General features: G+C 38.6%; 1 protein-coding gene across 1 annotated transcript in view; it reads left to right on the top strand.

Moving 5' to 3' along the window:
* Positions 1 to 12,936, top strand: part of igdcc4 (immunoglobulin superfamily, DCC subclass, member 4) — a 144,767-nt gene extending 131,831 nt beyond the window's left edge. Inside the window, exons 16-19 of the mRNA XM_060852974.1 lie at positions 283 to 420; positions 1,884 to 1,998; positions 3,250 to 3,484; positions 12,042 to 12,936. Of these exons, the coding sequence (XP_060708957.1) occupies positions 283 to 420; positions 1,884 to 1,998; positions 3,250 to 3,484; positions 12,042 to 12,740 (1,187 nt within the window). The 3' untranslated portion in view covers positions 12,741 to 12,936. The remainder of the gene's footprint in view (positions 1 to 282; positions 421 to 1,883; positions 1,999 to 3,249; positions 3,485 to 12,041) is intronic.
* The last annotated feature ends 2,717 nt before the right edge of the window (positions 12,937 to 15,653 follow it).

Here is a 15,653-nt window from a genome sequence, read left to right as displayed (position 1 = left end):
GTGTAATCGTAGTTCAAGACTTTGCAACACAGAAGCTAATTGGTCTTTTTGGGGAAAAAACAGCTTACGTCAATGGAAGGGATTATGAACTTTCAAGTTCAAAGTAAGACCATGTGATGAAGAACGATCAACTTTATAGATCTCTATCAATAACAAGTGTTGGCTCAGTACCATGGTTGAAGTAATACCATGTCTTAGAAATGTCTCAAGGTAACATTTAGGTTAGGTTGATGATAACTATTATGTTGTACATGTCTTCATTAGTCATTTTGTTATGTTTAGGACACATATTCAGTACTGATGTGCAAGGACTAGAGAGCGACACTCGCTACTTCTTCAAGATGGGTGCAAAGACAATTGTCGGAACAGGACCATACTCTACAGCAAAAGATGTGCAAACTCTATCCAAAGGAATATTAGGTACGTTTTGATAGTACATTAGTTTTGGATAATTTGGATATCGGAACACACAAGTAGGTTTCTCAGCGCCTTGAACCTGCTCCAGCATTTTAGATCATGGCTAAATCATCTACGTCAATACCATTTTCCCTTGTTATTCTCATATTCTTTAATGTCATTAGTATTTAGAAATCTATCAATCTTTGTCTTGAGCATTCACAATGATAAGATATGTGTTGCAAAACACAAGTAGAGTAGTGAATAGTAGTAATAAGCCAAAGAAAATTCAAATTAGATAAATTCCAATCGTAAGTGTAGTGTATTAAAACACTGCCAAGCCACAACTGCCTGCGATATCAAGTATTGTCTGCTTTTAAGTCCAGGAAAAAGTCTGTCATGTTGGCTGTTTAAGGTGCTGTGCAGCTTCTGTGTCAGGATCATAGTGTGCAATAAAGTTCAATTCCCAAGCACAGTTCATAAATTACTTTTTTGTAATGCATCAACCAGATTTCTGTTATTGACATGATCAAACCCGATGTTTTGTGGAGGCACGCTTCAATGCTTTAGTTTTTCTTACCAAAATTCTCTGCCTTGTTCTCCCACAAAATATGACTCCTTGCTGGGGCACAATATGTAGACATCTATCACATCTCAGTTTGGTGAGCAAGTATTCAATCTGATTCACCCCTCTTATCATCATTCTTCTTTTGGGATAGTGATAATGAGGTCCATAAACTCATTTTATCCTGTTCTCTTGGCTGTGGATGGCTTGGGTCTTTGCTTAGGCCTTAAACTGCTACCTCTTTAAGTGTCTTCTTGCCTCACTTAGTGCTGCACACCAAAATTCTACACCGTTGCAGTGGTAGACCCACATAGACATCATCAACAGTTGTCCCACACACACAATGACCTCTTAACCAAGAAGTTATCGTGTTAAGATGGGGTCAGGACATTGGGTGTAAATCAGCCCATCTCTCAGCTATCAGGAATAGGAAATCCCAAACATAACCTTTCGGCAAATGTTACAAATAATTTACCTTTATCAGAGATGTTGGTATGTATTGTAGTGGAATGCAAGCTATACTGATCAACATTATTAATGCTAATGCTATCCTTTGACTGCTGAAACATCGCAATGTGATTGCTCAGGGCTTATTTTGCTACTTGTGTTAAATTGCTGCCCAATGATACAGAACGAATGATGTAATATTCAACAAATTGAAACTGGAGGCCATTAATCTGTTATCTAAAGTGGTGAAGTGTTTATATTTGTACAAAATATGAAACTGTTGAGAAGCGTTTAAGAATATTCAACCTAACAAGACTCCTTTCATGGTGTTAAATAAATATATGTGCTTTGAAACTGTGGTGAGTACTTGAATTAAGTTAATGATTGTTATATCACTGAGGTGATGGTGTACACCTTGAATTTTATAATCACTGAAATACTTAACAGAATTTTCTGACTGGTCTTTTGATATCAGGGCTGCATGACCTTCTTGATGTACATTCAGTGACAGGCATCATTGTGGGTGTTTGTCTCGGACTCCTTTGCATTCTCTTCTGCATCTGTGCCAGTTTCTGCAACAGCAAGCGGAGGTAAAGAGCCAAATGTAGCATAATGTATTTGTGTTATTACTCATTCTGAATTAATTAATCTGCAATAGGATGTTCAGGTGTTGTTCGTGTGTATTAGTTAACAATTTCACTGATGGATTAGCACTGTGCTAATGTGCATTAAGTAATTTGGGATATTACCTCAAGTTTAATTTAACAACAGAACATCTGTGCACTGACAGCTTCCACAATTATGATACCATAGATCAATATTTAGTATTGGAAAACATTAACAACATTTTTGCACTGAAATATGTGAAATAATTTTTTCCATTTTTATTTGAAGTCGTTGTACGTGCTTGTCAAGACATATGATACCAGTGAATGTTAAAGAATGGAATGTAAAAGAACAGTTCATGGGTATTTTGCTTGCAAATCAGTATCAAGCACACAGATCAAGTATAAATGCATCTATTAACTGCCCTATTGGAAAAGGCTTCCTTTATTTTGCCTCTCTAGTACAGTATGAACACAAATACAATATGAAGAACACATTTATGATTTTTCTGCAAGTAGTAGATAAACGATATACCTCTACTTCCTTCCTTTCTGATTTAGCTTGTGCCCAATCACAGAACAGCAAGTCTATTGCATATCTCATTCTTGTGGAATCTGAATGGAAGCACCAATTTAATTGTGAATAGCTGTGAAGCAGCATTCACTTGGCACTGAGTTAAGACAATTGAGACAAATTTCACTGGATTTATGAGATGCCAGAGAATTTTAATCCATTACTCTGATTCAAGTTCCAGAGATGAAAACCGTTGTTATAACACACTGCACAACTGAACCAGTGAGCAAAATTTTTAAAAATTCTTGGAATTTAATTTCCTTTCCTCTGAAGTGCATTCCTAAAAGTTATTCTGAATGAAGTTTTCTTTCTTCCCATCATCTGCCTTCTGGTTTTGTCAGCTTGTATATTATTGTTGTTAGAGAAGTGCATGTTCTTAGATCTCTTCCTATGCTAGTTCAAGAGCAAACATGAGAAACTTAGAAGAGTTACCTACTAAGTGGATTTCCCCCACTCCCATTTTTAAAATAAATTTCCCACCTGATCTGCATGCAGTAACCATTTAATATGGCTATTAATTTTATTTAGTTACAGCCAAAGTCACATCAGGGAAGAAAAGGCAGTTCTGTGTGAAAAGATTATAAGTAATCTTCCAGCAGTTATTTGGTTAATGCTGAAGTAAATGAGTATAAATAGCTTTATATATATTTTTTCGTTAACAGAGAAGGTTCCTCAGGCCCAGATATCCACCTGACTGCTGAATGTGCTCACTATCGCAGGGCAAGGAAAACTTCTTCAACTCACAGTATTTCCCATCCCCACGCACATGAGCTGGAAACACTAATATCTACTCCAGCTGAAGATCTGTCCCTGCCTGTCAAGATAACTGAACTCACTGAGGTTCAAGTACTTATGGATACACATTTTCCAGATGATGATATTCAGATACATTTAAAGGTATGCTTTGTTATCTTGTGAAAATAGCAGGATATGGGAATAGAGATTAAGAATTAGCTGAAATATTGATAGTCAAAAACATTGCATTGTCTGTTTCCTACAGAAGGAAAAATGTTGAAAGATCTTTTATTTCTTCTATAGTGTTTCATCTGTCTCATCGAACGTGAAGAATTAGGAAAAGTAACAAGGAGAATCAATTGAGTACATTCAATAGTCATAGTTTTGACACCATAATGTTTAACTTGATGGCTTTATCCTTTCTTATATGGCTTTATATGGCCACACTTCAAATACTGTGTTTTTCTGTGACTGATTCTTTGGTAAACTGGTGATAAAATTTTCCTCTGTTTCTCTCCAAACATGTTATTTTTTGTTCTATCAAAAGTTGTTTTATGCAGGCACAAATGCTGTCTTTAAGTTTTAAGGGAGTCATAATGAAAATATCATGTTTACTTTTCTTCTTGCATCTCAAAATGTGTGAAGTTGTTGCATGAACTACTGCCCTATGCACTTTGAATACTGTTATTTGTTCATGCGCTGTATATTCTGGCCTGTCTTTAAACACTTGGCTAACTTGCTAAGAAATTCTCTTTATCTAGTAAGAACCATGTCAGTGAGCAGTGCATGTTGTCACATACTGTATGAAACACAAGCAAGAGCTCTAAAGAATCCTGGAGATGTGATAAGTCACATTTTACTTGAATTAGGAGATTCACTTTACACCCTGTGTCAATTAACTCAGGAACCATTCCTTATTTTATAATTAGCCTATTCCCACTAAAGAATAACTGAAATAAGACTTTCAAATGTCTTTTTTTATTGCAAGTTTTGAAGAACCACTTTTTTAAAGGTTTGGAATGGGAAGGGCCATCTTGCTAAACTCTGAGCCAGTGAAACTATCTGTTTATTTGATCTTTCCAAATTCCTAAACCCAGGAAGGTTTTTTTGTGAATAATTCTTTCAGAAGAAATAGCTCCATCACAGAACTAGAATACAGTTAGCTTATTTACATAATTGTACACCATATGGCCAGTTGAGCTGCCAGCCGTCTAAGAATTGAAGACACTTTGTTTTTTGGGTCCTCTGGTACACTCTGTAGCAATTGTAAGAAGGTCAGCCAGATGGAAATCATAGAATATGGATTCCTTGATTGGGGCTGTTAATCTGGTAGAATCAGGGAGCCCTGGCTGATAGATAAAAAGGTGAGTGTCAGACATTCTGACACGCTGAGAGCTGTCTCTGAGGAAACTGGACCAGTGTCAAGGACTTGCCACATGTAAATAAAGGGTGACTGGGTGCCAGGATACTGACCTCTGTGGAGTTATTCATTGGTGACGAGAGTAAAGCACATTCTTCAAGAAACTCATTTGCAACAGTCATCTTTGAGTTGGGGTAAACATTTCTGGCATAATGCCATTATTTGGCTTGACTTGTTTGATCCTTTTGTCAAAGACTGGACCCAGTATGTGGAAGGAATGTTGTTTTTCTGGGCAAATGACATTGGGACAGATAAAAGCAATAAATAATTCTCTTGACAGCATGTGAATCCACAGCTTTGTCAGTTACAGTCGATTCTGATATAAAGCGATAGTTCTGTTCTCATGTGGTCTCATGTTATAAGAAAATTGTGCAATAGCCGTGCCATTTAAACTAATAGGGCCGGAATCTCTGTATAGCCAACACAGGTAAGGAAAGTTTGCATTCTACAAATTACGGTCTAAACTATTCAGTCACGTTAAAGCAAATTCGCATTGAAGAAAAATGTGTTCTAGCAGAACTGATCCTATTAGGAACCTAACTTTCCTTGAGGCACCAGATGCTCAAACCTTTCAAGAATTTACAGCTTTAGTTAAGGAATATTACAATCCCAAGCCACATGTATTTCTGGGATGCTATCGCTTTTAATTGGCAATTTGAGAACTAGGAGCATCTGTTTTGGGATTTTTGACTAGGTTAAGATGACTGGCAGAGGTTTGTTTAACCCTTGATGAGATTGGTCTGTGGGATTAATGATGTAACCATGCAAATGTGCCTACGTGCTGAAGCTCAGCTGGACTTCAAACAGCCACTACAACTGGCTTTATCATTGGAGCATGCAGAAAATGGAGCATATGAATTGCAAGGTATTCAGATGGAAGTGGATGCCCTCACCAGTCCGATTGAGCTTAGAGAACACCGTTTGCATGGCCACACTCTGGACATATTCTGAGCAGAGGGACTCTGGGTCAGCCCACAACAAAACTCCAAAACAAAGTTAAGCCTTAACCAAATAGTTAAAACTTTCTTCAGGATCCAAGCTGGCAAGCCATTGTAGTTGCTGTTGGTATGTGGACTCAAGATGGCATAGAAGTCCCACTGAACCTAAATTGAGTAAGACAACTGAAAGGCCAGTGTCCAAGAGAGTGCACATTCTGAAAAGTCCACCTACGTTTTGTTTGAAACAGTTAAATTGCTTAACAACATCCAAATCAGAGCCATTTAAGGTAAGTGTCTGGGTAAATGGTAATCAGTTTCTAATAGAGGTTAATACTGGTGCAGCCGTTTCAGTGATTGCAGAACAGAGTTAACAAAATTCATGCTGGATTGCAGCCCTTAAATTTGTGCAACACCTCAGCTAGACTAAGAACCTATACCACAGAAGTTTGCAGGTTAAGGTATGACTTCAGTTTTGGTCTCTTATGAGAAACAGCTGGTTCAGGTCAAAGGCTTGGGCTAAAGTTTAAAGAGGCAAAGTTAATTGAGAGAGATTCACCAAGATTGACTCAACAGTTTTTGATTAGAAAATGGCTGTCTAAGTGAAGTCCTAACTATAAATACCTCGATGTCTTTCAAGAAGGTTTAGGGACTATGAAGGGAACCGTGGCTACCTTGTATGTTAATGAGCGAATTCCATGATTCTGCAAGGCCCACTCAGTGCCATTTGCTGTCAGGGTAAAAGTAGAGGCAGAAATCAAAAGCTGGAAAACTAAGGAATCATCAAACCAGTTCAGCTTGCGGGATGGGCAAATCAGTCATACCGATTATGAGGCGTGAGTCGGTTGACCTTTGTAGAGATTTTTAACAAACAGTAAGCTGCTTTTTGCAGGTAGATATGTACCCATCCCTTGGGTAGAGGATTTCTATGCAAAGTTGGCAGGGGGGCTGTCCTTCACAAAGGTGTACTTGCATTTGCGGTTAGATAAGGATTCCCGGAAGTTTGATACCATAATGACTTGTTCCAATATGCAAGACTGTCATTTGGGATGTCTGTGCAGTTTCTTAGTAGACAATGGAAGACATTTTACAAAGTCTATGCCAGGTTGCCATTTATCTAGATAACATGCTAATAATAGGTCAGACCAATAAGGACCACTTAGCTTGTGCATATTTGGACACATGGCTAAGAAGGGAAAAACATGTGTTTCAGGCACCCTAAATGACTTGCTTCAGCTACAGAATCAACAAGACCGGTTACATCAGTTGGAAAATAAAGTGAGGACGATCTGAAGTTGCCTGGCTCCCACAGCTATGCCGGAGCTTAGGTCTTTTCTTTGGCTGGTGAATTATTATGAAAGGTTCACACAACCTGACCACACACTTGCAAACAGTGTAGGAGCAAAATGTACCCTGCTCCTCACAACAGTCGGTAAAGCTCCATCAAGCTTTGATGAGACATACGGATCTTAGGTGTGGCAGATCTCACCACATCAACACTTATGCCACCAGAAGAAGAGTGAATTTTCCCTAAGATGTTTCAGGCGCAAGAGGCGAGCTCCTGCATATTGCAAGCTGCCCGTATCCAATGCAGAGTCATAGGAGCCTGACCCAGTGTTAAAATGCCCAGGAGAGGCTACAAGAACTCCTCTGACTCAGGGAGGGGTCGATGTAGCAATCGTAATGACGTCAGCCAGGTGGATCTTATCAACTGTGAGTTTCCTGATTGGGACTGTTAATCTGGTCCAATCAGGGAGCATTGGCTGGCAGAATGAAAGAGAAATGTCAGGGTGTTTTCCTATCTTCCTGGTGGTGGAAATTGACTAAAGATTCATGCACCTTGTGTCCCTCACTGTGTATCACACCTGCACACACACAACATGGGTGCTGGGGAAAAAAATCAGTACTACCGCAGGAAAAAAAGAAGTAAAAAAGAAAAATGTCAGAGATTCTGACATTCTGAGGGAGTTGGACCTGTGTGAAGGACTTCCCATGGGTAAATAAAGAATGACTTGGTGATAGGATACTGGCTTCTGTGGAGTTATTTCACTTCCCCGTGTTCTTTTGAAGTGGAATAGGTTATAAAAAACACTACAAATGATGAATGATGTCATGCATTGAGAGGACTGGTGTATGCTCAAGGTACCTGAGTGTTTGTTTGCTTGTGTCCAACTATGCATAAGGTTTCTCAGTCCTATCCTGAACAAAATATTCACCAGGGTACTTGCTTTCAAGCTTGGATAAATACCCAGGCTATTCTAAACAGCTTACATTTAAGTAATGTTTCGAAATGGAAAAATATTTCATTAAAGCCACAAATGGAAACCGTTGCTGAGGAGAACAAGGCAATGTTCTTTCCCTGTCATATGCTTTCCTGTGGTGGACAAAGTTAAAAATCACACAACACCAGTTTATAGTCCAACAGGTTTATTCAGAAGCACTAGTTTTTGGAGCGCTGCTCCTTTGTCAGGTAGCTAGCTACTGACGAAAGACAACGCTCCGAAGCCTTGTACTTGCAAATGAACCTGTTGAACTATAACCTGGTATTATGTGATTTTTATCTTTGTCCACCCCAGTCCAACACTAGCACCTCCACATCATGGCTTTCCTGTGGTGGCAGACCTTTGAAACTTAAACAGTTATATATCACTCCTGTTCGGCTTGCCAAACCCTTCTAATGAACAGGCTGAATGATAAACCTTTAGTAGTCCTCTCAGCTCTTTGGAGAACTGATTTTGTTTTGTAAACCATCTAAGGGAAATTTCAACTGATAAACTAGTTTCTAAATGCTGAGCTTCAGGACAGGATGGACAATAGACATTGGCCTAGCCATCAACACCTACTGTGAATGGAGGAAAAAGCCATGAGGTATAATGCCTGCTATTGAGCCGTGAAGTTGAGAGACAAATTTCTTGTCATGGCAATTTTGTGTTCATTTTTAAACTTAAATTTAAAATGAGGGTGCAATTTTTCATGGGTACTTCTTTATTTAGATTAGATTACTTACAGTGTGGAAACAGGCCCTTCGGCCAACAAGTCCACACCGACCTGCCGAAGCGCAACCCACCCAGACCCATTCCCCTACATTTACCCTTCATCTAACACTACGGGCAATTTAGCATGGCCAGTTCACCTAACCTCGAGTAAAAAGTGAGGTCTGCAGATGCTGGAGATCAGAGCTGAAAATGTGTTGCTGGTTAAAGCACAGCAGGTTAGGCAGCATCCAAGGAACAGGAAATTCGACGTTTCGGGCCAGAGCCCTTCATCAGGAATGAGGAGAGTGTGCCAGGCAGGCTAAGATAAAAGGTAGGGAGGAGGGACTTGGTGGAGGGACGATGGAGATGTGATAGGTAGAAGGAGGTCAAGGTGAGGGTGATAGGCCGGAGTGGGGTGGGGGCGGAGAGGTCAGGAAGAAAATTGCAGGTTAGGAGGGCGGTGCTGAGTTCGAGGGAATCGACTGAGACAAGGTGGGGGGAGGGGAAATGAGGAAACTGGAGAAAGGGATGAACTCCGATTTCTCCAGTTTCCTCATTTCCCCTCCCCCACCTTGTCTCAGTCGATTCCCTCGAACTCAGCACCGCCCTCCTAACCTGCAATTTTCTTCCTGACCTCTCCGCCCCCACCCCACTCTGGCCTATCACCCTCACCTTGACCTCCTTCCACCTATCACATCTCCATCGCCCCTCCCCCAAGTCCCTCCTCCCTACCTTTTATGTTAGCCTGCCTGGCGCACACTCCTCATTTCTGATGAAGGGCTCTGGCCCGAAACGTCGAATTTCCTGTTCCTTGGATGCTGCCTAACCTGCTGTGCTTTAACCAGCAACACGTTTTCAGCAGTTCACCTAACTTGCACATTTTTGGACTGTGGGAGGAAACCAGAGCACCCGGAGGAAACCCACGCAGACACTGGGAGAATGTGCAAACTCCACGCAGTCAGTCGCCTGAGGCGGGAATTGAACCTGCTGTGAGGCAGCAGTGCTGACCACCGTGCCGCCCACTTTTATTTGTTTAATTTTTGTTGAGTAATGGATTTCCTTTTCTCTTTGTTTCTACTCTACCCTCAAAAAAGTGTGCTTGGAAAAGCTGTATTCATCACAAATGGACAAATGATGCAATTTGCTATCACAGTGCAATTCTGCCAGATTCATTCAGCCTGCTAAATGAATGAAGTACTAAGGCTTGATCCTGAACTCAAGTCAAGATGGAAACATTGTTTTTCACACTGTATCAGTATGTCATTGGTTGTCTCTGTTGTTTCTTATAGTATCCTTCAGAGAAGTTAGGTTCAATTTGAAATTAAGAGGTTGTCAAAGCAAAAATATATAAACTATTTCAGAGGGGAAAATAGAGTAGGCTTGCATTTGTGGAGTTGTCTATATACCTCATTTGGCTGAATGTTAACAGGTACATGGAGTCAAGTATTCTAAGTGAATTTCCACAGGTATTCTTCAGTTCATCCAATGCAATTTTGATGTAAAATTGCTACATGATTAGGAGAATGGTGTCATGTCTAGGTTATCTTTTTTGGATTACCCATGGTATTGACATTGGTAATCATAGATTGGAAAACCTGCAAAAACTACCACATCAGTTGTCATTTGAGGCAAGGAAACAAAGGCATGAAAAGCGATGTTGTTTCACTTGAATAGTACCACAAATACTCAGTAATATGCCTTCTAGATATGAAGTTAGCAAATACAGAGTAAATGAAGCATAACCAATTGTATTTATGTAGTACCTTTACTCTAATAAATCACCTTGGATTGCTTCTTATGTTATAAAACAAGATTTTCCACCAGTACAGAAAGTAATATTCAGGTGGATGATCAAATGTTTGGTCAAAGAGGTAAGCTTAAGGACTGTCTTGAAGGAAAATGACAGATTTAGAAGTTTATGGGGGGGGAATTCCAGAATTTAAGGTCTTCATAACTGAAGAGAAATTAAAATCATAGATGCTCAAGATGCGAGAATTATAAACATGCAGATATTTTGGATGTGTATGGAGCTAAAGGCGATTACAGACACAGGTAGTAGTAAGGCTACAGAAGGATTTGAAAACAAGGATTAGATATTAAAAATTGGGATGTTGCATTAGTGGGAACCATATGGGCGAGCAAAGGATGATGAGTGATTGATTGTTGTTTGGTGCAAGTTAAGACACAGCCACCAGAGAGTTGGATGAAATAAAGTATATGGAGGACAAAATGCACTGGGTTGTCTAGAATTGCTAAGTCTAGAGGTAACACACATATGATGAAGGTTTCAGCAACAGAAAAAATAGGTGGGCAATGTAACAATGCTGGATTTAGTAGACTTAGTCATAGTGTAAATATGTGATCAGAAACTCAACTTGGAGTTATAAATGACAGTAGGTTTGTGAATTATGATTGAACCTCAAACAGTTGCTTTGGAGAGGTATGGAATCAGTTGCTAGGGAACCTGAGTTTGTGCTGGGAAGTAAAGTCTGTGTATTCAACCTTCGGTTTTAATTGGTAGAAGATCCCTACTGCATGTCTGACAACTAGTCTGATAATTTACAGACAGTAGAGGAGCTGAGAGGTGATGTTGAAATAGAGTTGGATATCATCAGTGTACATGGCTGCTTCATAATCTTTAAAAAGCATTGAATCTGTGCAAAATGCAGTAGTTCATTCAATTTGATAGTATCTGAATGGATCTCTTCTGTTGTAGTTTAGGCTTGGATTTAATGTACTTGCTTTAATCCAGGCATACTTGATTTAAATTCCCAGCTTAGTGAGAACATCACGTGGGCAAGAAATCACCGGAATAAAAAGTGAATGGAACTTGCTGCAAGTAATTACACAGTTATCAAAGATTAGGTGATGTGTAAACTCTTGCTTTGGATATTTAGGTTTTTCTTTTTGGAATGAACCAATAACTTTAAATTTTTGGTTCCCAAAGCTTTCGGGTACTGATGTTTGCTTCACCTCATGTTTGGTTGTGAACTAACTGAATCAAGACTGATTGTGTAGTGATTTGTTAGCAATTGCAAGTACCAGGCTAGTAAAAGGTGAACCAAATGGACTTGGGTCTTTTTTAATCTAACAATTACTATGTTAGTATTCAGCCACTTTCAATTTGGTGTATTAACGATATTACTGGAGAAAGTGACATATTGTCATTCAGTATTGATATTTTCATTGTTTGTGGAACTGCTGTATGTATAGATATTTATTGAAGTTTGTGAATTTGGTGTCGGCTGTTATGTTCAGTCATATCATGTGTCAGGTAAGTTATCCAATTACAGAGCATGACGTTGCTTAAATAAGAATTTGAACCTTTCAGATAGGGATTGAAGAAATGCACACAGTAAATTAATTTATTTTCTAAAATTTTCAAACAGGGTGCAGAAAGGAACAAACGCCAGCTTTCAGATGTGAATCGTATTGAAGCTGAAGTCATCGTTCATTCTGAATTATCAGCATCAGAAAGAAACTCCACTTGTGAGGACCGAGATTGGCAGAGTAAGGAAGATTTACAACTTAAGTCCATCTCAGTTTCATCTACAGAAAATCTTTACAGTGAGAATATTCCTATGTTATCTACTGAAAACTGGAAGAAAAAGGAAAACATTGAGAGTGAGTGCACTGCTGTTATACCAGCTGAAGATTGGAATGAGGATCTTCAAAACCAATGTACTCTTGTTTTGCCAGAGAACGATAGTCACTCTCGTGAGATTTGCAAGGATTCTTTGTCTCCTGTTGCAAATGAAAGGATGAATTGCAGTGATGCAGAAGAACACAGGGATATCACCGATATTCAGGGCAACTTATCATTGCATTCTAAAACTAAAAGTAGCATGATGAAGACTGTTGAATCGCATGGGCTCACTAATAGTTTTGAGACCATTAAGGATTGGAAAAGTTCAATTAATGGTTTTACTTTAAAAAACAGAAACTCAGAATCCTCATGTCTGAAAAATGCAGAAACTCAACCTTCTAGATGCCAGACTATGCTCACAGACGGGGATGATGTTGCTCATCACTTTATTGCCTCCACTATCTCTACTACCTCAGTCTCTGAGAAAGACTTGTGTCCATAATCATTAACACAATACTAACTTTCACAAATATTGGGGTGTATCCTACAACTGCACACTCTGCGAGTGCCTATTATCACATCTAGTAAGGATTCTTGCACATTACTGAGTCAATGAAGAGCCTGACATCAGTTACTAGGTTTCTGTATCTAATATTTTAAGTACATGCTCCTCAGTGATGGAATAGCCTTTTTTTTTAATTTTTTGACAGGAATTTCCCTTATTTAATGTTACAAAGTGGAGCTGTGTTTTCGAGTAGCATTTATAGTACTCTCACTTTTCTTCAATACAACAGAACTACCTCATATCTGTTAAAATATTGAGTAGTATTGTGCTGCATTAGTTCTGTAGTTTGTTGTTACAGCCATTTTATTTTTATTAACTTTGCACAGGTTTCAAAATGGCATCTTCCTGTTTCTAACTGGAATGATTTAAAACAACCAGTGCTTGATGAAATACTAAAACAAAACTAAATGTAAGGAACAGATGCACGTGCACCTTTTCATTCAGGGCTCCACTATATCTGTCAAATCTAAAAATAAAATCAGATGTCTAGATATTGAGTAATTATTAGAAAGACTTCAGATATAAATATGTTGAATGTTACCTTTTTCCAAGAAAGGGATGCCAAATTGTAGCTATTGCTTGTATTTCATCTTCTAACTGGTGAATTTGGCTTGAAGATGTGTTTGTATCTTGTTGGAGCTGCATTATAGCTGGCAAATCTGTGACACACGTATTAGGAATATTCTTCTGTATTTCTGCCAATCAGATGTCATTGCTTGAACAGAAACTCCAGGAAAAGAGAAGCAATTAGTGTTTTCACTGAATCTATGCCAGGAGAGCTCCAAAACAGCCAGAAATTAATATTTTGATAATTTATCAAGAATTTTTAAAAATCTGCAAGAAGTCTCATGAGGGAGAATATTTAAATCTGAAGTTTAGGCCTCAATTTGAACCCGTCACCATTTCTTAACTGGGATAAAGTGAGGACTGCAGATGCTGGAGGTCAGAGTCGAAAAGTGCAGCAAGAATGGCTTATGCCTGAAACATTGACTTTCTTCCTAGGCTGCTTCCTGACCTGCTGGCTCTTTCAGCACCATACTTTTAGACTCCCACTCCCATCTCTTAACTGCAAAATGAAGATTATGCCTGATCAGGGTATAACGACACATCCTTATGTGCAATTTAATAGCTTTTGATTCCGGATGCAATGAATTAATTGGACCACCTCGTTTGGCAGTTGTAATAGTTCAATTAAAATTAAAGAAACCAATGAATTCATTTTTAATTTTGAATGAGTGGAAAAATCTACATTTTGTAAGATTCTTTTTGCCGATCTTTGGAGACCCAATATAGTACACATTTCTTTGACAATAAGGAAACATTTGTTACGCTTTTGCCTAATGCTATGGAATGGTTGCTGTTATAGGAATAGGACTAGCTCAATCTACTTGTTGAGCCTACTCTGCTGTTCCCTTAGATCATGGCTGATCAATTACCTTTATGCCACTTTGCTACACTATCTTCATTTTTCTTGGTGTCATTAATATCCAGAAATGTATCAATTTCTCTCTGGAGCTTGCTCAATGACTGAGCTTTCACCATCTTCTGGAGTAATGACATCCAAAGATTCACCAACCTCAATGAAGAAATTCCTCCTTGTCTCAATCTTATAACAAGGAGTAGGCCATTTAACACTATGCTCCTTGGCTCTAGGTTCACCAGGAAGAGTAGACATCCTATGTACATCTCGTCAGAAGAATTCAGTACATTTCGTTGCAATCATCTTATTCTTTGAAACTGTAGAAAACGCAGGCCCAGTTTCCTCAATCTCTCCTCATAAGACAATACCTTATCTAATGAACCTAGCCAAAAATGCCCAATGTATTTCTACAATTCTGCCTTCATTGACTTGTTTTTGCCTCATGATGCCATAACTGTGATTGGTTCTCTATATGTACGCGTAAATGCAAAAAACTGCATTGTGCAATTTTCCAGCAATATATTGTTTTGTTGTACCAGTCTTTTAGTGGAAATGTATCGTTGGTATAATTATTCAAATGCTATGGAATGAATTGCATTTACCAGGATTTTTGTATGCCAAACAGTTTCAGTTCTGTTTTGGTCATAGCTCCTAATACTTTTAATTGTTTTTAAGATTACTAATCATTGTGTTAGTATCAAGCCAGTAGAATTGTTCATTAATCATTTTAGATAATGTGCAAAATCAGTGAAAACAAATAAACTGTATAACTAGTACTGTGCTTTAAAGAACGCACATTGGAAATGTTCAAAGTCTGCAGTCATTGTCTAGTAGTTTCATGTGCAACAATTGCAACTTTAAGCTTGTCCTTGAAACCATTTTGATTTGCATTTAGATTGAGTAACCTCGATCAGATACAAATTTCACTTATGCATTTTCCTTGTCACACCTTTAACTTTTCTTTTAATATGATTTTTTTTCCGGCTTGGAAGAGACCAGTTCACCTTGTTATAGGAGCTCATGGGTACAGATTCTGCTTTCCTGTTAATTGAGAATACTTATAGAGAAATTCTTTTTTGTGTCCATTGTAAAATGCTTTTGGGTTAAGGGAGCGTGATGGATTTTAACAATTCCGTCAACAAGCTAGCTGGTTTGTTAGCTTGTACTAGTCCTGAGAATCATTAGGTACAGGACAAACATAACTATCTGAGGATTGCAGCATTATTGTCACGATTAGTTGTGAAGAAAAATTGGACACTGGGGGTTCAAATTGGTCTATATCCATTCTCTTTCAGGTAGGTAGAAATTAGTGAATTGTTGGCACTGGATGCAAGTCCATTGTTACATGGAAATCAGTTTGGACCAATTCCTTGACACTGTTGATATTCTTGTAAACTGATTTGAAGCAAGGAATGTGAGATTTCTGGTTG

The sequence above is a fragment of the Hemiscyllium ocellatum genome, chromosome 39, assembly GCF_020745735.1.
Source record: "Hemiscyllium ocellatum isolate sHemOce1 chromosome 39, sHemOce1.pat.X.cur, whole genome shotgun sequence".
NCBI classification, from domain to species: domain Eukaryota; kingdom Metazoa; phylum Chordata; class Chondrichthyes; order Orectolobiformes; family Hemiscylliidae; genus Hemiscyllium; species Hemiscyllium ocellatum.
Note: the sequence above shows the minus strand (reverse complement) of the source record. Positions and strands in the feature narration are given on the sequence as shown.